Genomic DNA, 23,802 nt, shown 5'->3' with positions numbered 1-23,802 from the left:
TGAGCTGGTGCGCACTGGCCCCAATTGGATCTATTTTTAGCCTTGGCCAGTTCTAGTTCTGGCCAATAAAATCAGCACAAGTATAAAAATTCTAGTGGGAAGTGTCACTGAGACTAGAAATAAAATTGTAACAATGCTAAAAAACCCATCTAATTAGTACTTTGGTGTGGTAAGTCATTCCTAAGAAGTGAGCTTGAACAAAAAGAAATTAATTTTGAAAATGTATTCTAGATTTATGAGATATTTTAATACCACTGGTAAATTTTCATGCCTCTAGTCTATAGTTGCTTCTGCCCTCCTAGCATCTTCCAGCAAATTATAGATCTTAATACTCGGCACAACAAACCCATTCACTTCATTTTTATGGATATTTATAAATTTCTAGGAATGGAAGAACATTTTTAAATGAATTTGTGTAAAAAGGATGATGAAACAAATAAAAATTAATGAAGAAATGGATATTTGATGTTGAAATTAAATTTTCTACAAAAAATAGATTTGCCATTCATATTCAGGTAGAAAGCATTTAGTCTGAAATATTTAAAAAACATTATTTTTTCATGGAACTATATATATAACTGTACATACAGTAAATGCCAACGTGTTTAATTAAAAAAAACGTCTCGAAAACCCCAACTCATCCTGCTAACTTTTGCTGAACTCAGATGACCCTATGAAAACAATATGACCTCTGACCTCCAAGTCATGCAAATTTGTATCTTGAATAGCGACTTGAAGTGGGTGTGTGTACAATTTGTGAAAATCGGCATTAAAAATGACCGCTGAGAAAGATCGCCTCGCCGAAGACAAGTCACGGCATTTGAATTGGAAACGTTGGGGACCGTTTCTATCAGAGAGACAGTGGGGAACTGTTCGAGAAGATTATAGTGCAGACGGCAGTTGGTAGGTACGGTTCGGCGGAATTCACCGTTCAAGTTTGTCGCCGATATTTCTTTGTATATTTTGCAAAATGTGCTGCATTCGGTGTCAGTTGATCTTAAATTTACAAATTTTAGTACCGTACTATAGCTACATCAATGTATTCAAACGACTAACACATGGCATTTGTTTACTTTATTCGATGTATACAAAACCAATATGTAGTCACCAAAATCAAATTCAGTCCGGAAGAGGACACGATTTGTAGAGCAACGTCCGGATTTGATGTCCTGATTTCTTGGAAAGCCGTATACACTTTTCATTTAGTTTCCTTATTTAAATCATTAGGTACAATGAATTTCCGGGTTGGTTACATTTGGTCCTTCTGTTTGAGCTGAGCACCCCCTGTCATCTGAGTGACTTGCATATTGCATTATATCGATATGTCGTTTATCGCAGTGCTTTCAATTTGACAAGTCCTAACTATATTTTTATGTTCTATTCTAAGTGTATTACTATGATAGGTGCATATTTGTTCTTTAATTCCAAACAATTAAAACAGTCTTCTATAATCTAGTCAATGTCTGTATATAGATGCATGTATATAGATAAAATCATAAACAGCCGGGGAAAACAAAAATACTGAAGCAGACTGAGAATTTGCTGCCACTAGGTGGCGCTATATACTGGTGGCTACAACAGAAAGCTGAACAGGCAAATCTATATATGTGCAGCAGACTTTATACTTTATTCGAAATTTATACTGAAAACAAATTTAACACAATCAAGTCAATTTGTTACCTGTATTCTCAGGGGTGGAGCTACGTCACAGACGTTTTATGTTGCTAAGACGCGCACCACTGTACATACATTTCTATGGGCTCTGCGCAGGCTGCTGTGGAACGCCGGTCAAAGAGCCGGTGAAAAACAACACAAACTCGACTTTGAAGTAATCCTGAACAACCAAATTCATATATGTTGCACACCTAGGGCTAATCTTGTTACACTGTTCAGGGGACTCTCAACAACCATCGCAAAGTATCGTTTTCTGCGAGTTTTTGGTCTTTGTTTTCACCGTGAGGGTTGCCAGGCGGTAGTAGATATGGATAAATCTTCATAAACAGCACCCTCTATTGATGTATCAAGATTTTAAAACTAAAATTATGGTTCGGCCAAAACTTATCTGTTGGTACTTCTGTACTGTATGTATGCAGTTAATACACAGATAAAAATTAGATAGTGATTAGTTTTGGACGTGACCTACCTTTTACTAACAAAATTGAAATATTTGTAGCTGGGACTATTTTCCACATGACCATGCCAGATCCAGAGCTTATAGATGGGGAGAAGATGGGTTGCTAGGCATCACGGATAGGCAGTGCCGGTTGTGTTTTTCATTGGCTATTTGGAATGGAAAAGATCCTATATTGAAAGAACGCCTCTTTGGACTAACAGGTAATGATATCATTACAATTAATTCACTAAATCATGGTTATCCTTTATAAGGTACGAACTTAAAGGTTAAAATACACTCACAATTTCAATTGAGCCTTTGACAATGTCACAACCAATTCAGACATGACTTCCCATACTTGTATGACAAATGAACGGTCAGTATTTACAGGTTTTTTTTTCATCAAATGCATGTTCCATTTCACAATGTGAACTACATGCATTGGTCTGCAACATGTAATGTATATGTTAATGATATCTAAAACAAATGGCTGTCAGTCGTTTATTTTACATTGGATTGTGACACAGATAACTTGTCATTGATGTAATAGAAAAACACATTTGTCTATGTACCAAATTTAGACCTGATTGAAGAGTGTACATTTGATATACAAGCATAGATGTGCATTAATTAGACAAAAAATTACAATTTTTGTGCAAGATAGAGTTTTAGAATGGATTGTGACATAGATCAAGTTTTATTTATGTGCTAAAACACAGTTCTATATGTTATGTACCAAGTTTAGACTTAATAAGAACTTTCAGACATTAGCAAAATTGTGCAAAATTGACTGGATTCCAGTTGGTCGTCTTGGATAGGATCATGGCAAAAATTAACTTACATTTTCGTGAAACAATTCAATACTTCAGTATGAAGTTATATAAACTTAGTGATAGCCAATTTCTAAAAAAAAAATGGATGTACCTCAGTAAGTCCACAGGTGTTATCGATATGCTAAGTTTGAACAGAAATAATTTTCACAAGGTAAATGCTCTACACACATATTTTTCAGGGAAACTTTTGGTCAAATATGGCTGCCAGTTGGCCATCAAGAATCTGATACAAAAAATCAGGGGCATACATATACCTTACTATCATGGATCAACTATGTGCAATCTTTGGTCCATGAGCCTCTGAGAAAATGTGTCAGACAAATGAACAAAACAGAACCCAATCTTAAACATGGTACCACTATGTGTCTAGTCAGAGGCTAAATAATTATGCTGATTTATTTTTTGAAAAAGATGACAAATTTGACTTTATTGTTCAAAGGGTTAATTATACTGTGTGCAAAGTTTTTTTTTGAATACATACAATTAGTTCCATTTGTGGATTTCTCCTCCATAGGACCTCAAGGTAACCATGGTGAAGACTGCAAAGAGAACTACTACTACTTAGACTGTACCCCAACTAATTCCTACATGAAAGCACTTTACAAGTATCCACAGAATGAATATCCTTATGGATTGTTGGTAGATGAAAACCGACGTAGAGGCGTTCATGAACCCGAGTTTGAACTTGAAGACTCAGGTCAGTCAGTCAGACCTACGTCATTGTGAGAGAAACATGTAACTGGCCATTTAATATTCCATAATGATGTTTTTTCACATCAAGTTTCAGGTGCCAGTTCAACAAAACCACATGTGTGTTCATTCACCTAATGCAATATTTCATACTTTGTTTGATATTTGAATAGTATGCATATATCTGTCTTTTTCTGGAGATGGCAATCTAGTTGCAAACCATCAATATGTACACATATTGCTAGATCAGAGAAGTCAGCTGTTATTGGTCATGGCTGAATAAACTTGTACTATTTACCGGGTATATATAGAGACATTATTGTAGCTAGTTTGTCCTTTCAATCAGTTCAGCTCAAGACTCAGCTTGTACATTGCATATGAAATGTATACTGATATCATGCAAAGGAATATTGTTAAATTCTTTTTATAGTTATTATAGTACAAGAAATATACAAGGTTATAGTTTTTATGATATCACAGTTCAAACCAAAATTTAAAAAAAAAAATTATTCAAACTTGGTTTGATATCAACCACCTAAAAATTGTGACTAGAAGTTTATTTTTGCCGGGCTTTACTTGTTTATTGTTGAGTGAAAATGTAGCATATCATTGTTCATTATAGAAACTAGCATCATTATTGGAGCTTCCAATTGTCCTTTTTTCAGGTGTGTTTGAAGATGGTAAATACTGGGATGTGACTGCAGAGTATGCTAAGAATTCACCCAATGACATACTATGTAAGATAACTGTCTCTAATCGTAGTAATGATGCAGCCACTATTCATGTTTTGCCAACACTATGGTACCGCAATACATGGATATGGGGGTGTACTCATGAAGGCTGTACTATGAAACCTAGCATGAGACTACAGAAAGACGGTTCTGTTTTATGTCAACATGAAAGCCTTGGTAAGTGTTGAAGGACAGCTCCTTCAGCTTGTGATCATGCAAAAGTTTTGAATTGTATAAAACTTTTATAGGCTGAATGAAGTATGATATGAAAGTGAAATTAAAAATCTGAGACATTGATTTTTAAGTTATGAGTTAATTTATTTATTTAAAGACGACGAAGTAAACAATAAATGCAATGTTTAGTTTATGTGCAATAAACTACGCTTTTGATAGGGCAAATATTTTAATCGTTATTACTTCCAGGTTATTATGTAACTCATTGTTCATTTATTTGTTAAAGCGGGGGAGTCATCACCTGCGGATGCATCAGGTGGCCATAGCGTGTCAATGTTTACAAACAAGTGACTACCCATGAGCCTTTGCGTTTTAGCTTGGGACTCAATTCCTGTGCGTGTGGAGGTGACGACTCTCCCCCTTTAATACATCGCCTACTGATGTTGTTAATTGCCATTCGTTCATTTCAGCAAACAATGTGTTATTCAATTGAATTCTGTGTTGTAAACCTGGTCAGGAAAAAGGTGTTTATTTCTAGTCCGGATCTTTGAAAACAGATTTGAGTACTTTTTTTATTATTGTCACTGTTTTTGAATTTAATAACTTGGATTTGTCATGTCTCTAAAATTGTTTGCAGAAATATAACTTCCAGTGTGCATAACTCTGAGCTTATTTCTACTTGAACACTAGCTGCACAGTAATTGTGAAGTTTGACATGACATTGATTTTAAAAGTAAATTTAATCTTTAAATATACATAGTTTGATATATATTCTATTTCCAAACCATCTCTTTTTTTAGGAAAGTACACGTTTGTAGTTGATAAGTGTCCTGATGGAACTGAACCACAGTTACTGTTTACTGAGAATGAAAGCAATACAAGACTACTATACAACCTTGATAACTATACTCCATATACGAGAGATGCATTCCATAGATATGTTATCAATGGTAAGTTTGCCCTCTACATGTATGTCAGTGATAGGAATCTATGATTTAGTGTGCCACTATGTGAGTGATATCTAAGTACCACTTATGACAGACCAGCCACCCATTCCCACACCATGTAATGATAGTGTAATATTCATGTTAAGTCTGCTCCCTATGTCAGTGATAGGAATCTATGATTTAGTGTCCCACTATGTGAGTGATATCCAAGTACCACTTATGACAGACCAGCCACCCATTCCCACACCATGTAAATGATAGTGTAATATATATGATAAGTGTGCTCCCTATGTCAGTGATAGGAATCTATGATTTAGTGTGCCACTATGTCAGTGATATCTAAGTACCACTTATGACAGACCAGCCACCCATTCCCACACCATGTAAATGATAGTGTAATATATATGATAAGTGTGCTCCCTATGTCAGTGATAGGAATCTATGATTTAGTGTGCCACTATGTGAGTGATATCTAAGTACCACTTATGACAGACCAGCCACCCATTCCCACACCATGTAATGATAGTGTAATATTCATGTTAAGTCTGCTCCCTATGTCAGTGATAGTTCTGAATGGTACTAGCCTTATTAGTCCCCGTTCGGACGTAGTCCGAAAACGGGGACTTACATGTATGTTTTGACTTCCGTGCTTCTGTGCGTCCGCACCTGTATCTTATAAATGCCTGGACCAATCACAATCAAACTTCACACATACATCATACATGATATTATACATACGCACATGAATTTGTTTCAGGATCTGGTTCAATATGGCCAAATGGTGTTCAAACTTGGTATATACATTAGACATTATAGGACCTTGATGCACATCATTTTGTTCTTTAGATACATGTGAGATTCGAAATGGCCGACTGGCAGCCATTTTGTTTTAATGAATGTGGTTCTAGTGCCATATCTCTGACTTGCTTTGAGTGATTATGTTCAAATTTTAAATATGCATTATAAATTATGTCATAGATATAGAGATATATTGGTTTGACGATCCAATTAAAAATTTTTGTGCTAAAAAATCATCAAATATCAAGCATTTCTGGCATTTATATGGATGGATTTTGTTCAAACTTGGTACGTACATTAGACATCACGGGTTCCTGATGCATGTCATTTTATTTTTCAGATCGGATTTAAAATGGCCGACTGGTGGCCATTATGTATTAATGAATGCAGTTCTAGTGCTGACGTGCTTTGACTGATTATGTTCAAATTTTATATATTCATTATACATGTATGGCTGATTTTGGTTTAATTAATGCTGTTCCAGAGCAATATCTCTCAATACTCGTTTGACGATCAGATACAAATGTCAGTGATGTTATCTTCCAAGTATAATTAGTTCCCCCTTCCACCATGTAAATAATAGTGTAATATATGTGATAAGTGTGCTCCTTATGTCAGTGATAAATATAAATGGTAAGTACCGATATGCCTTATGTTAGTCATAGTTATTAAGTATACCTACTGATACATTATGTGTTATTCATGGTCAGTATATTTTTAATTAGTTATTGATGATATATACTGATGACATACATGCATTGTATATTTGGTTTGTAGACGAGAAAGAAGCTATCAATCCTAAACTTCGTGGCACTAAAGTTGCACCATACTACACCTTACATGTACCTGCTGGTCAATCAGTCACTATTAGACAACGGTTCTTCTGTAATAATGAAAAACCATCCACAGAGTATTTCGGCAAGGCATTTGATGAGGTATTCAAATTAAGAATACAAGAAGCAGATGAATACTATAAAATGGTAAATATCATGTGATATGTCATGTAGTTATTATGATGTTTGCATTTAAGGTTGTATCAATGGTAAAATACAATAAGGATAAATCAGTGATTGGATTAAAATGATGTATATGTTTCTAACATGTGGTATTAAGACATAATTTGAAATAAAATCTTTATTCGTGGTCTATCATCAATTCATGATTCTTAAAAACTCTGTAATATATTACATTGGGACAATTAGCATTTATGGACGGATTTCATTCAAACTTGGTACATACATTAGACATCATGGGTCCCGATGCACATCCTTTTGTTTTTCAGACCAGATTCAAAATGGCTGACTGGTGGCCATTTAGTTACAATGAATGCGATTCTAGAGCAATATCTCTGACATGCTTTGACTGATGTTCAAACTTTATATATTCATTATACATGTCTTAGATATACAGATGTACATGTATTGGTTTAACTATCAGATTCAAAATGGCCAACCAATAGCCATTTTGTTTTAAATAATGCTTTTCTATGGAAATTCCTCTCAATATGAACAAGTACAAGTCAGATGTATATATTTTATTATAAACAAAACTATATAACTTAGATTTTATAACTAACTGGGACTGTGCAATGCATGGCTTGTTTTACTTTATAATTTTTTTTTTATTTTAAGAAAATATACACTTAATCAATTTAGCTTTCCATTGCATCATATATATATATCGTGTTTATATAATACAAACAAGGACTATGTCATTAACAATGACATTTTGATTTTGATAGATTCTTCCTGAGATATATACTACAGAGCAGGTGAATGTTGCAAGGCAGTGCTATTCTAGTCTACTGTGGAGCAAACAGTTCTATCATTACATTATAAAGGACTGGTTAGATGGTGATCAAGATCAACCTGCTCCACCCGAAGATAGAAAATCAGGAAGGAATATTGAATGGAAACATCTTTTTAATCGAGATATAATATCAATGCCAGATAAATGGGAATATCCTTGGGTCAGTACTTCTTGATAATTCTCTCATTTTGTAACATTAATGGTTACTGAAATTTCAGCCTAATGGTACCCATTGTTTTTTTTATTACAACCCACCAATGTGCTGTTATTTATGTACATTTGTCATAACCAGCATGTGTATGTTGCTGAATAAAAATAATCTATTGTATTACCTTGGTGGAAAAGTTCAGAGTAATATTACTTACTCATTTTAGCAATACAGTATGTGATGTTAAATATATGATTTGCTGTACTATATTCAGTAAATCAGAAATTGTATCTTAAGTTAGCAAACAATTTTGAATGCACACACTAGATTATCTTCATTAGCGAATGAAATCGCCTAAGACTATTGCTATAAAATGTTCTAAAGTGAACAAGACATCATCTCGCTGACTTCGCTTTTAGCATGGGTTATTTGCTAATACCACACATAGGCTAGTATAGGTTGTGGAAAAGTGATGTTGTCTATGGAATAGAAGTTGTGCTGTACTGTTGTAGGACACTGTGGATATCACAGTTTCTTATATTTATATTTCAGTATTTAAGACTGGTTTGTCTAAGTTGAAACATTTTTGACCTTGAACCATATAAATTGAAACATTTTTGACTTTGAACCATATAAATTGAAACATTTTTGACATTGAATCATAAATTGAAACATTTTTTACTTTAAAACAATCACAATGAAATGTTACATATGCTGGTATAATACATCACAATATGGAGTGTCTGATGAATTCTCTTATTGGTACATATAAATGCATTTACAATGTTTAATGTCTTTTGATTTCCATGACACTTCAGTACGCATCATGGGATCTGGCATTTCATATGATACCCATGGCTGTAGTTGATCCAGAATTTGCCAAGGACCAGTTGTTGCTGTTTCTCAGGGAATGGTATCTTTCTCCTAATGGACAGGTATATTGTTATGTACTTCCTAGAGTAAACCCTCAACCCATGTATGTACAAATGTACTGGCTGCACACAATGTGCATGACAAAATTCACTTATCATTCCTGCAGGTACACCCACACACACGTATTTGGGAACTCATGTATACTGTCTACTGTATGGGAAAATAGTGTTATTGGTATTGATTGGAATATATACATGTATAAGTGAAAATTAAGATAGTTAAAGTTGCCCTCTAAGAACTTTCATAAAATTTTATTAGAATCACAACTAGTATTCCCCAAGATTCTGACTTGTTTCGAATCACTGCAACCTGCAGTAATAGAGAACTGCAGCAAACCTTTGGGAATCCATGAATGATGGAATACGTACTATTCATAAGCCTTAGCAAAGGGAATTTGAACACATAATCAACTGCGCCAAAAACAATCACCTGTGTTCAGAGATGCTGAAAAAGCATTACAATGTTTATGAATACTCTCAGAGTGCAACTTTAAAGAGATAATACGCAACTTACATAACCCTAAATTGTGATATGTGATGTAGATGCCATTTAAATCACATGATGTATACTTGCACAACTGTCACCTAGCATAGAAGTGGTATCAAATGAATGCAATTAATTAACAAATATTCACTGTATGGAGCTGCCATCTGAGGTATAATAAAGGGACAAGTTGAGAAACAAGTTTATCAGATTCCTACAATACACATAAACTATACCAAACATTCACAGCAAAATGCTTCGTAAGCCAAACTAAAAATATTTGATCACATTCAACATTTTTCCCTGGAAACGCAACTGTTTTCTGGGGTATTTGAAAAATTGTTTCTCAACTTGCTTTCTTATACATTTATTGAAGATTGCATTCATTAGATTACACTTGTATGCCAGTTGACTGTGACTGACAAATACAAGTCCCATGTATGTGAATGTGTATGTGTACCGACAATACAAATATTACAAAAGACTGTCATTGGTAACTGGACCAGTTTAATTATGGAGTCAGAAATGTCGGACAAGATGTTCTACTCAGGAACACAAAACATGCACTAATAATGAGAGCGAAGGGGTGCAGATAAAAATTGAATGGTCAGCCAATTGTATGATGAAATTGATAGGCATGGTTCTATTTCTTATCAGTAGCCCATATTCTGTTATAAATTTTGTAGATGCCAGCGTATGAGTTTGAATTTGGTGATGTCAATCCACCTGTGCATGCCTGGGCAGTCTTCAGAGTATTCAAAATGGTGGCACCAAGAAGACAGAGAGATCTGCTCTTTCTAAAACGATGCTTTCAAAAATTGATGTTGAACTTCACATGGTGAGACTCTTTAGTATTACTAGTACTGGTAGTTATAAATTATGATACAAAGCATTCATTCCTTAAAATAAAATAAACATGAAAAATGAAAAGGGTACTACTATTCCGGCTTTATCTATCTTAGACTATTACTGTAAAATCTGTATTAAAAGCCGCGGTTTCTTTAAAACGGTACAATGCAACAGAGGGGATGCAGCTTCTATTAGAGCATCTACACATATGAGAAATGGTAAATTTTGGGGTGTGAATTGTTCAAAAAGAATGGGTGCGACTTCTATTAGGGATGCAGCTTCTAAAACAGATTTTACAGTACTGGGTATTCTCTTTTTTAATCGAAGTTCAAAAACAACATGATGCCATATGTGCACGATTGAATTTGTTCTGCCATTGATTTTAATACATTGAAATTCAGGTACACTTTATTAGTCCCCGTTCGGACGAAGTCCGAAAACGGGGACTTATAATTCGGTCTCCGTCCATCCGTGTGTCCGTGCGTCCGTGTGTCCGTCCGGAGCCATATCTCAGACTCCCTTGGACCGATTCCGTTCATTCTTAGCATGTGCCTAGTACTTTATGTGGGACATATGCACATGCAGTGGTTTAGCGATTCGATTCAAAATGGCCGACTGGCAGCCATCTTGTTTTTTGAAAATGTTGTATTTTGGACATGCTTTGTCAGTTTTCATTCAAACTTGGTACAGAGATTATACATGTTAGGATACATGTCCATGATGATTTATTTCACAATTGGATCAAAGATGGCCGACTGGCAGCCATCTTGTTTTTTGAAAATGTCGTATTTTGGACATGCTTTGTCAGTTTTGATTCAAATTTAGTACATAGATCATACATGTTAGGATACATGTCCCCGACCATCCGTGAGTTCCTGAGTCTGTCCGTCCAATCGTCCGTGTGTCTGTCTGTCCGTGCGTCAGTCTATTCAACGTCATATTTCAGAATCCCTTGGACCGATTCTGTTCATTCTTTGCATGTGCCTAGTACTTTATGTGGGACATATGCACATGCAGTGGTTTAGCGATTCGATTCAAAATGGCCGACTGTCAGCCATCTTGTTTTTTGAAAATGTTGTATTTTGGACATGCTTTGTCAGTTTTCATTCAAACTTGGTACATAGATTTTACATGTTAGGATACATGTCTATGATGATTTATTTCACAATTGGATCAAAGATGGCCGACTGGCAGCCATCTTGTTTTTTGAAAATGTCGTATTTTGGACATGCTTTGTCAGTTTTGATTCAAATTTAGTACATAGATCATACATGTTAGGATACATGTCCCCAACCATCCGTGAGTTCCTGAGTCTGTCCGTCCGACCGTCCGTCTGTCCATGCGTCAGTCTATCCAACGTCATATTTCAGAATCCCTTGGACCGATTCTGTTCATTCTTTGCATGTGCCTAGTACTTTATGTGGGACATATGCACATGCAGTAGTTTAGCGATTCGATTCAAAATGGCCGACTGGCAGCCATCTTGTTTTTTGAAAATGTTGTATTTTGGACATGCTTTGTCAGTTTTCATTCAAATTTGGTACATAGATTATAAATGTTAGGATACATGTTCATGATGATTTATTTCACAATTGGATCAAAGATGGCCGACTGGCAGCCATCTTGTTTTTTGAAAATGTCGTATTTTGGACATGCATTGTCAGTTTTGATTCAAATTTAGTACATAGATCATACATGTTAGGATACATGTCCCCAACCATCCGTGAGTTCCTGAGTCTGTCCGTCCGATCGTCCGTGTGTCTGTCTGTCCGTGCGTCAGTCTATTCAACGTCATATTTCAGAATCCCTTGGACCGATTCTGTTCATTCTTTGCATGTGCCTAGTACTTTATGTGGGACATATGCACATGCAGTAGTTTAGCGATTCGATTCAAAATGGCCGACTGGCAGCCATCTTGTTTTTTGAAAATGTTGTATTTTGGACATGCTTTGTCAGTTTTCATTCAAACTTGGTACAGAGATTATACATGTTAGGATACATGTCCATGATGATTTATTTCACAATTGGATCAAAGATGGCCGACTGGCAGCCATCTTGTTTTTTGAAAATGTCGTATTTTGGACATGCTTTGTCAGTTTTGATTCAAATTTAGTACATAGATCATACATGTTAGGATACATGTCCCCGACCATCCGTGAGTTCCTGAGTCTGTCCGTCCGATCGTCCGTGTGTCTGTCTGTCCGTGCGTCAGTCTATTCAACGTCATATTTCAGAATCCCTTGGACCGATTCTGTTCATTCTTTGCATGTGCCTAGTACTTTATGTGGGACATATGCACATGCAGTGGTTTAGCGATTCGATTCAAAATGGCCGACTGTCAGCCATCTTGTTTTTTGAAAATGTTGTATTTTGGACATGCTTTGTCAGTTTTCATTCAAACTTGGTACATAGATTTTACATGTTAGGATACATGTCTATGATGATTTATTTCACAATTGGATCAAAGATGGCCGACTGGCAGCCATCTTGTTTTTTGAAAATGTCGTATTTTGGACATGCTTTGTCAGTTTTGATTCAAATTTAGTACATAGATCATACATGTTAGGATACATGTCCCCAACCATCCGTGAGTTCCTGAGTCTGTCCGTCCGACCGTCCGTCTGTCCATGCGTCAGTCTATCCAACGTCATATTTCAGAATCCCTTGGACCGATTCTGTTCATTCTTTGCATGTGCCTAGTACTTTATGTGGGACATATGCACATGCAGTAGTTTAGCGATTCGATTCAAAATGGCCGACTGGCAGCCATCTTGTTTTTTGAAAATGTTGTATTTTGGACATGCTTTGTCAGTTTTCATTCAAATTTGGTACATAGATTATAAATGTTAGGATACATGTTCATGATGATTTATTTCACAATTGGATCAAAGATGGCCGACTGGCAGCCATCTTGTTTTTTGAAAATGTCGTATTTTGGACATGCATTGTCAGTTTTGATTCAAATTTAGTACATAGATCATACATGTTAGGATACATGTCCCCAACCATCCGTGAGTTCCTGAGTCTGTCCGTCCGATTGTCCGTGTGTCTGTCTGTCCGTGCGTCAGTCTATTCAACGTCATATTTCAGAATCCCTTGGACCGATTCTGTTCATTCTTTGCATGTGCCTAGTACTTTATGTGGGACATATGCACATGCAGTAGTTTAGCGATTCGATTCAAAATGGCCGACTGGCAGCCATCTTGTTTTTTGAAAATGTTGTATTTTGGACATGCTTTGTCAGTTTTCATTCAAACTTGGTACAGAGATTATACATGTTAGGATACATGTCCATGATGATTTATTTCACAATTGGATCAAAGATGGCCGACTGGCAGCCATCTTGTTTTTTGAAAATGTCGTATTTTGGACATGCTTTGTCAGTTTTGATTCAAATTTAGTACATAGATCATACATGTTAGGATACATGTCCCCGACCATCCGTGAGTTCCTGAGTCTGTCCGTCCGATCGTCCGTGTGTCTGTCTGTCCGTGCGTCAGTCTATTCAACGTCATATTTCAGAATCCCTTGGACCGATTCTGTTCATTCTTTGCATGTGCCTAGTACTTTATGTGGGACATATGCACATGCAGTGGTTTAGCGATTCGATTCAAAATGGCCGACTGTCAGCCATCTTGTTTTTTGAAAATGTTGTATTTTGGACATGCTTTGTCAGTTTTCATTCAAACTTGGTACATAGATTTTACATGTTAGGATACATGTCTATGATGATTTATTTCACAATTGGATCAAAGATGGCCGACTGGCAGCCATCTTGTTTTTTGAAAATGTCGTATTTTGGACATGCTTTGTCAGTTTTGATTCAAATTTAGTACATAGATCATACATGTTAGGATACATGTCCCCAACCATCCGTGAGTTCCTGAGTCTGTCCGTCCGACCGTCCGTCTGTCCATGCGTCAGTCTATCCAACGTCATATTTCAGAATCCCTTGGACCGATTCTGTTCATTCTTTGCATGTGCCTAGTACTTTATGTGGGACATATGCACATGCAGTAGTTTAGCGATTCGATTCAAAATGGCCGACTGGCAGCCATCTTGTTTTTTGAAAATGTTGTATTTTGGACATGCTTTGTCAGTTTTCATTCAAATTTGGTACATAGATTATAAATGTTAGGATACATGTTCATGATGATTTATTTCACAATTGGATCAAAGATGGCCGACTGGCAGCCATCTTGTTTTTTGAAAATGTCGTATTTTGGACATGCATTGTCAGTTTTGATTCAAATTTAGTACATAGATCATACATGTTAGGATACATGTCCCCAACCATCCGTGAGTTCCTGAGTCTGTCCGTCCGATCGTCCGTGTGTCTGTCTGTCCGTGCGTCAGTCTATTCAACGTCATATTTCAGAATCCCTTGGACCGATTCTGTTCATTCTTTGCATGTGCCTAGTACTTTATGTGGGACATATGCACATGCAGTAGTTTAGCGATTCGATTCAAAATGGCCGACTGGCAGCCATCTTGTTTTTTGAAAATGTTGTATTTTGGACATGCTTTGTCAGTTTTCATTCAAATTTGGTACATAGATTATAAATGTTAGGATACATGTTCATGATGATTTATTTCACAATTGGATCAAAGATGGCCGACTGGCAGCCATCTTGTTTTTTGAAAATGTCGTATTTTGGACATGCTTTGTCAGTTTTGATTCAAATTTAGTACATAGATCATACATGTTAGGATACATGTCCCCAACCATCCGTGAGTTCCTGAGTCTGTCCGTCCGACCGTCCGTCTGTCCATGCGTCAGTCTATCCAACGTCATATTTCAGAATCCCTTGGACCGATTCTGTTCATTCTTTGCATGTGCCTAGTACTTTATGTGGGACATATGCACATGCAGTAGTTTAGCGATTCGATTCAAAATGGCCGACTGGCAGCCATCTTGTTTTTTGAAAATGTTGTATTTTGGACATGCTTTGTCAGTTTTCATTCAAATTTGGTACATAGATTATAAATGTTAAGATACATGTTCATGATGATTTATTTCACAATTGGATCAAAGATGGCCGACTGGCAGCCATCTTGTTTTTTGAAAATGTCGTATTTTGGACATGCTTTGTCAGTTTTCATTCAAATTTGGCACATGCATGTACTTTACATGTATATATGTTAGGATGCATGTCCATGACAATTTGTTTCAAAATCTGGTCAAGAATGGCAGATTGACAGCCATCTGACTTTTTGGCCTTACTACTATATTTCCACAATTTATGTACCATTTTCATTCATATTTGGCACATACATCATACATATCAGTGTGTTTCATAATCAGATCAAAGATGGCTGAATAACGGCTGTTTTTATTTTAGCCATATTACTATGACACGAAACACGTGTTTTGATGTAAATAAACAATCTGTTGTATACGCCACTTGGAACTCAAATTTCAAGGACACGCTCGCGACAACCCCTCCGCTTTAATATGACGAGCACAAAGAGAACTTAACGGGGACTGTGTCATTTTCAATGACTTGTTTTCTTTGAGATCTGAATTGCAATTTGCGATTTTGCAGTGACTTGGTCACAGATTTTAAAATTATTTCATTATTATTATTATTATTATTATTATTTAATTGTTTCTTATAAGGTGGGTGAATCGTAAAGACCCAGAAGGCAAGAATATCTTCTCTGGTGGATTCCTGGGATTAGATAATATTGGTGTATTTGATAGATCTAAACCTCTACCAACTGGAGGTACTTTGGAACAGGTGAGTCTCAATTGAACTGAACTTGTTTTCATTTAACCCTCTGAACACCACTGTCAAATTTTTTCACTTTTCACAAAATGAACACATAATCATTTCCGAAATTTCAAAAACAATTAATCTAAAGCTACTACTAATAGAAAATTCTAATGAAGGAATTATAAAAAAAATGCATTATGTTTCATTAAAATTTCACTGAGAAATTCCAAATTCCAAAGGTCAGTAGCTGTGATATTTTAAAGACGCATCATGGCTGATTAACATTTCTAAACAACATAAACTCTCAGTCTCTTATCGCATGACTCAATAGTGCCATCCCGAGGATTTCTTTTTTTCAAAACAACATAAACTCTCAGTCTCTTATCGCATGACTCAATAGTGCCATCCCGAGGATTTCTTTTTTTCAAAACAACATATTTCTTTTCTCATAATTTTGTTGATGTATGACCTGCAATAATGATATCGTCATTGCCCAGTTATGGTTTAAACGTATTGAGGAAACAGATAATAATAATAATAATTGATATTGTATATATTAGGCGGATGGTACAGCATGGATGGCGTTTTTCTGTCTGGTTATGCTGGATATCGCATTGGAATTAGCACTGGAAGATGCCAGTTATGAAGATATGGCCAGTAAATTCTTTGAACATTTCATCTCTATTGTAGATGCCATGAATCAGATAGCTGGTGGGGGAGGTAAGTGAGTCTTCCCACAATGCATTGTCAGTTTCACACACTTTTATATATATTATTTACATATTAGGATAGTGCAGCAAAGTATGCATGAAGATACAGCAACTGCATTGACTGATGTTGGCTGTATTAAAGTTGTATTATTATCTATATTTTGAAAGGGTCTAGCGTATGCAGTAACATGGATCAAATTTACTAGTTACTTGTTTGCAAGTTTTCTTCTGATACATTTGCCACTCAGTCACTATTTTTTTCTGGACAACCTAAAATCTCATCATTCAGCTTGAATTCTGCTTCTGATGCTTAACACAACAAATCTAGAAAGTATGAAATGTTCAATGTTTGAAGTTCACTGGGACACAGTGGCAGCAGAATTTTCATTATTAATTTGAAACAGGGACCTGTGTTTTGTGTTCCGTCTGTCTATTCATCTGTGTGACATTATCATCAGACATGTCTGGACTGATTTTGTTCACAGCTGGTACGAAGACAAATATGGAATACATATGCACATCAATGTGGGGACCAAATTACTGTTTCCCAGGCATGCCTCACCCATTTTCATTCAAACTTGGTATTGGCATCACTATGATAGATCACTGATGCATGTCATACCGGTATACTTAATTATACACATTAATTTTTTTTTGTTTCATTGACCTGTGACTGTTGGCCATTTTAATCCCTGTAAATATTTCAGCATGTTATCAATTGCTTTTCGAGTATGCCTAGTCTGCTTTGTTATGTTAATACTCTTTATGTGTTGAGTTGAAGCGGGGAAGTCGTCACCTGTGTATGCGTCAGATGGCCATAGTGTGTCACTGTTTAGCATGTGTTGTTATCGTCGCTTGGGACTCAATTTCCGCGCATGTGACCCTCCTGCTTTATAATATTAAAACGTCTGACCTGAGAACGTAAATATTAAAACGTCTGACCTGAGAACATAAATATTAAAACGTCTGACCTGAGAACGTAAATATTAAAACGTCTGACCTGAGAACATAAATATTGCATATATTGTACAGACTGACTTGATGATGAAACATAATATCTTTGTTTAGGTTTATGGGATGATGAAGATGGTTTTTACTACGATGTCCTAAGAACTCATCACCATACAATACCTTTACGTATACGATCTATGGTTGGCCTTGTACCACTCTTCGCTATATTTGTTATTGATGAAAAAAGATTGTCTAAACTTGATGGTTTCATGAAACGTACCAAGTGGTTTCTCAAATACAGATCAGACTTAGCATCCAAGGTCAGTTCAGTGGTGTACTCTTAATGGATCTCTTTTAAGAAATGTAGGAGGGGCATGGATAACTTGAGGAAAAATTAGATTTTCAAACCAACTTTTTTGAAAGAAAAAAACCAGGGAGAGTACAAAAATATACAAAAATATGTCCATTGATTTGTTATAAAATGCAAGTAAAATTCAACTTGGTTTCATTGAAAGCAAATGTTTTCAGCTACATGCAAACACTTGAAGCTAAGCGATGTCTGGTATGTTTTTCCATGCACGAGTTGATCTGGTAGGTGAAATTGGTTATTAACCAATCAGAAAGCTGGATTGTGCCAGATTCTAGTGTAGGATTTTCATAAGGGTGTCTTATGTGTTATAAAACTTCTGCTTTGTCACATCTGATTGTTTTGTTAGATTGCCTACATGTCTGAAGATGGTGTAAAAGGACGTCTGTTATTAGCAATTCCATCCAAAGACCGATTACTTCGTGTTTTGAAGTATTTGTTAGATGAGAATGAGTTCCTTGCACCTTACGGCATACGATCATTGTCAAAGGTTAGTTAAAATAATGATTCAAACAAAATATATGTATCCGCAAATTTGCAGCATGCATGTCCAAACAATGTTCGTTTCCTCGTTCGTGTTCTGAGGGTTGGAGGCCATGAGCTCTGGCGGCTGTTGTGCTAGACCCATGATTCGTTGTGCCCAAGTTTGAATCGTGATTGAGATTAAACATCAAAGGGATCTACCCTGGATGAATGTGCCACTCAAAAGCTCCCGGGAATTATTGTTTATAGCAGGTGTCAGTGACTTTCAACAAATTTTTTTCATTACGAATGCATAGAATCCTGAAATCACAAAAAATATCTATCAGTGAAAATTAACATTTAACAGTTTACATTATTTATACATTATTGAATTTGTCTGTGTGTTGTGTGTGTGGGGGGGTGGGGGGGTGGGGGCTTTATTTTTTATCACTGCTGTATTTTTTCATACATCAGGTCATAAGCAACACTCCTGACTGGTTTGTTATGCACATCTCATCATGTGATAGAAATGTCTGCAACTGATTGTGGTTGATACTAATATAGACTTGTTTTAGACTTACCCTGCAGTGACTTTTCTATATGTATTTTGTGAATCAAAGAATGATATTGCCATTTATCTGGTATATAACAAGTTGTCTTTGCTTAAAGGTTCACAAAGATAAACCATTTGTAATGCATGTAGATGGTGAAGAACATAGAGTAGACTATGTACCTGGTGAATCTAATACATATCTATTTGGTGGTAATAGTAATTGGAGAGGTCCAATATGGTTGTGTGGTAAGTGTTATGGTGACGTCATGCTTGTTCATGGTGAAGACTATACATGTACATGTGCTAAAGGATATACCCAACCATCACCTGATCCTTACAAAATACTGAGTACATTTCACTATTTTGATGTTTTGAGCATATTCACTGTGTTATAATTTCACGAATTTGTCAAATAAACAATGAGTTTTATTGTTATTTTACCCCCGGTACATGTTCTCGTAGATTTAATTTAGTGGATTTTACTTACCGGTATCAGCTAAATAAGCGAATAGTTAATGCATTTACAGTAGATTAATTATCATAAATTATTAAGCTATGTTTTTTTTTTTTTCTTGTTTTCATCTTGCAGTTAATTATCTGATAATTGAGTCTTTAGAGAGATATGAATACTTTTACGGAGCCGACCTCCAAGTTGAATGTCCAACAGGGTCTGGTAAAATGATGTGTTTATCTGATGTGGCACAGGAGTTATCACACAGACTCAGCAAAGTGTTCTTGCCAGATAAAGACACTGGGAAACGACCCTGCCATGGGGATAACTTGAAATATAGAGATGATCCAAACTGGAAAGATTTGGTTCTATTTTATGAGTTTTTCCATGGTGATACTGGCAGAGGGTGTGGAGCTAGGTAAATATGGAATATATTTGGGCAATAATCCTATCCTATCTTATCTAGCTACGAAGCTCAGCTGATATGAGATCATTTATTTCACAAGATTAAAATGCAACACGTTTATAAACAATTATTTGTTTTATATGCACGGTTTTCCTTTATGTTGTTCGAGACCCCTATCAAACGACCTCTGCCTTTAAATTACCAGCATCAGTCTTCAGGTTTTTGTACCTAAAATCTACTGGGTTTTTTTTCTACAGTCACCAGACAGGCTGGACTGCTGTCATTGCTAACTGCATGGAGAGATGTGCCAAAAGAAGACAGAAAATGATGAATCAACAAAAGAAATAGTTTACACTTTTTACTTTTTTAAAACAAAAATCTTCGGGGTTGATTGTTTCGGTCAAATTCAATCAAAATTTCCCTTAATGACAAATTGCAATACCTGACATGTGTTTTTTAGTAACTAACCAAGTAATGTCTATGTTATAAAGATGGCACAAGTGGTTGATAGAATCAGTGCTTTAATTTGCTGTAATTATACATTATATTGCCTGTTCTTATGCATTAGAAACACACTTGATTTTCATAGGATTATTTTTGGTTTGGTAAATTTGTTTTCATGCCACATTTTGTCATTTTTAATTTCTGACGGAAACAGAATTACTTTTTCATTGCAGTACACTGATTTCAGGCCTTCTCCATACAGTCTGGAAATGCTGTCTTTGATTTTACTTGTACTGTCAGTGGGTGACCACAACATGATAATTATACATGAAGCACACTACTAATCTGAATACGCTACTGTCCAGAACAGTAGATGCAAGTTATATCGATTGATAGTTGTCACACACAGACAAAGAAATTTACAGAATCAATGAGCAAAATTGAGGCAGCGTTTCCTGGCTAGTATAGAGACAGCTGAGAACCCACAAAGTGTTTTTTTTTCAGTTGCCAGCAAAATTGAGCCAGCGTTTTCAGACTTGTATAGACAGCTGAGAACCCACAAAATGTTGTTTTTTTTCAGTTGCCAGCAAAATTGAGGCAGTGTTTCAAGACTAGTATAGAGAGGGCTGAGAACCCACAAAATGTTTTTTTCAATTGTCAGCGAAATTGAGCCAGCGTTTTCAGACTTGTATAGATAGCTGAGAACCCACAAAATGTTTGTTTTTTTCAGTTGCCAGCAAAATTGAGGCAGTGTTTCAAGACTAGTATAGAGAGGGCTGAGTCCCCCACAAAATGTTTTTTCCAGTTGCCATTTAAGTTTCAAAATGTTGTTTATAAATTAACAGTAAACCACATCTGTGTGTAACCTGAAATGAAATGTTGAATTGCAACAAATTTTATCAAATCAATTTTATTATAAAATACAAGTATTTCTATACATGTATATATATAATACAGTTTTTATTCTAGATTTCTATCGTATGCAAACTATACAATTAAATTTTTATTAAAAGTTCTTCCTGTCATTGACATCATTGTTCTAATCTAAAACCTACTTTTGAATTTTATGAGAATAAAAACTATTTCCAAAACTGCCGAGTGTCCTACGCTCATTGCCTAAAAAGGCTCCAGGACATATTCCATTTGGAAAAGGTAGCAAAGTGTCTTTCCCCAGTACTATAATATATGGATGATTTAATGCGGCAGTTTGTAAGTTAGATAACTTATTCTTGATGAAATGCACTGATCAAACTTCTGCAAAAATCAAATGATTGGATTTTGGACTTGAATTTCTCCCTTTTTTTATAGTTAATTGCTGTAATGTCTATCTTTCATTTTTAACACAACTGAGACTTGTCAAGTTTTCATGGTTTCTGTGAATGTCAACTTAGTTTTGGTAAACAATCGCAATATGCTGGCGACCTCTGAAATGTGACTTTTTAGGTGTTGCATTGTGTGGTTCCAATACTATATTACTAGTATACATGTACATTTACTTGTATACAATGTATGTAAAATACCAGTACATTTTTAACACCAAGTTACATGAAATTCCAATTTAATGCAAGAGGATGGTGCTTTCAGTGCAATTTCATAGATTTACTAATTTTGAAGAAATTTTCTGCAAAGCATCATGCTTGAAGTGGAATTCAGGTACAAGTATTTACATGATTGTATCAAAGAAATTCAATAAAAACCATTTTGATTTCAAGATTTGTTGTCATTTTGTTTAACACTGTCTGCATACAGGAATATTCTTAGCGATGATAAGAAATTGTACATGTACTACTATATTTGATAGTTAAAATTTTATATTTAATTATACACTTGTGATCACTTAATTTATTGCATTCAAGTGTAGATTACTCTTATCATGCAATTAATTTGCTTAAAGTCTGAAAACTTTTTCGAGAAAGATCGCCGACAATATCAACTATCCTTCTGCAATGTGATACAGAATCAGTAAATGGTTGTAATTTAAATATGGAAAATAACAAGCAAGTTTGATTGAAAGTTGAAAAAAAAAGTGTATACTATATATGGTTTTTACCACCAACCATTCTGGTGACAATGGTTGTGTCCCGGCTGTTATGATTTAATGTTCCAAAGACAAATCGAATACCACTACGAAGGCTGCAAGTGATATTGTTGAAGATCATAATAGTATAGTTTTGACGATCAGTTTATTTTAGCACCTACTGCGCTTGCATGCATGCTTTCCCAAATGAATGAATACGTGTGTCTGCACCCAATACAACAAGGATATAAGAAACACTGATATTTGCATGTAGTGAAAAAATCCATGTTTAATGATAATTATTCAAGACCATGGGTTTTTGTTGAAATATATTCAAACACAAAAAAAATAAAACATAAATATGTCTACAAATATTGCAATTTCTAATACAATTAAAAATATATATTTTTTTAAATATACCAATGAAATATAAAAATGCACATAAAATTGTTAATAAAATATTTAACAAGCAGCCTGTCGGCTGAGATAGCTCCGCTGTTAGCAATGCACATGGCAATTAAAGAACAGAAGATATCATTAGAAAATGAACAAATCTGAGAGAGGTCCACATGTAGTACCTATATGTATAATATATCAAAGCAATTGGACTTGCGGTTTTCAACAAGAAGTCGAAAATATCACTTTTTACGAAAAATTACAAAAATATTCATCAAAATTAGAGAATTAAAGATATCATCATGAAATGAACAAATCTGAGAGAGGTCCACATGTAGTACCTATATATGTAATATCAAAGCAATTGGACTTGCGGTTTTCAACAAGAAGTCGAAAATATCACTTTTTACCAAAAATTACAAAAATATTCACCGAAATTAGAGAATTAAAGATATCATTACAAAATGAACAAATCTGAGAGAGGTCCACATGTAGTACCTATATATGTAATATCAAAGCAATTGGACTTGCGGTTTTCAACAAGAAGTCGAAAATATCACTTTTTACCAAAAATTACAAAAATATTCACCAAAATTAGAGAATTAAAGATATCATTACAAAATGAACAAATCTGAGAGAGGTCAACATGTAGTACCTATATATGTAATATCAAGGCAATTGGACTTGCGGTTTTCAACAAGAGGTCGAAAATATCACTTTTTACCAAAAATTACAAAAATATTCACCAAAATTAGAGAATTGAAGATATCATTACAAAATGAACAAATCTGAGAGAGGTCGACATGTAGTACCTATATAT

General features: G+C 35.3%; 1 protein-coding gene across 1 annotated transcript; it reads left to right on the top strand.

The window, feature by feature from the left end:
- Window positions 1-743: 743 nt before the first annotated feature.
- LOC100371422 (uncharacterized) lies at window positions 744-22,393 on the top strand. Its single transcript, XM_085497999.1, has 16 exons — window positions 744-903; window positions 2,174-2,334; window positions 3,461-3,643; window positions 4,302-4,544; window positions 5,342-5,491; window positions 7,064-7,266; window positions 8,028-8,255; window positions 9,062-9,178; window positions 10,346-10,497; window positions 16,129-16,249; window positions 16,786-16,945; window positions 18,004-18,206; window positions 18,603-18,743; window positions 19,385-19,514; window positions 19,858-20,137; window positions 20,383-22,393. The coding sequence occupies exons 1-16, from the start codon at window positions 776-778 to the stop codon at window positions 20,471-20,473; spliced, it is 2,691 nt and encodes an 896-aa protein (XP_085354125.1). The 5' UTR covers window positions 744-775; the 3' UTR covers window positions 20,474-22,393.
- Window positions 22,394-23,802: the final 1,409 nt, after the last annotated feature.

This window comes from Saccoglossus kowalevskii, chromosome 4 (genome assembly GCF_978046115.1).
Source record: "Saccoglossus kowalevskii chromosome 4, keSacKowa6.1, whole genome shotgun sequence".
NCBI classification, from domain to species: Eukaryota; Metazoa; Hemichordata; class Enteropneusta; family Harrimaniidae; genus Saccoglossus; species Saccoglossus kowalevskii.
This window is presented reverse-complemented; position numbering and strand designations above follow the sequence as displayed.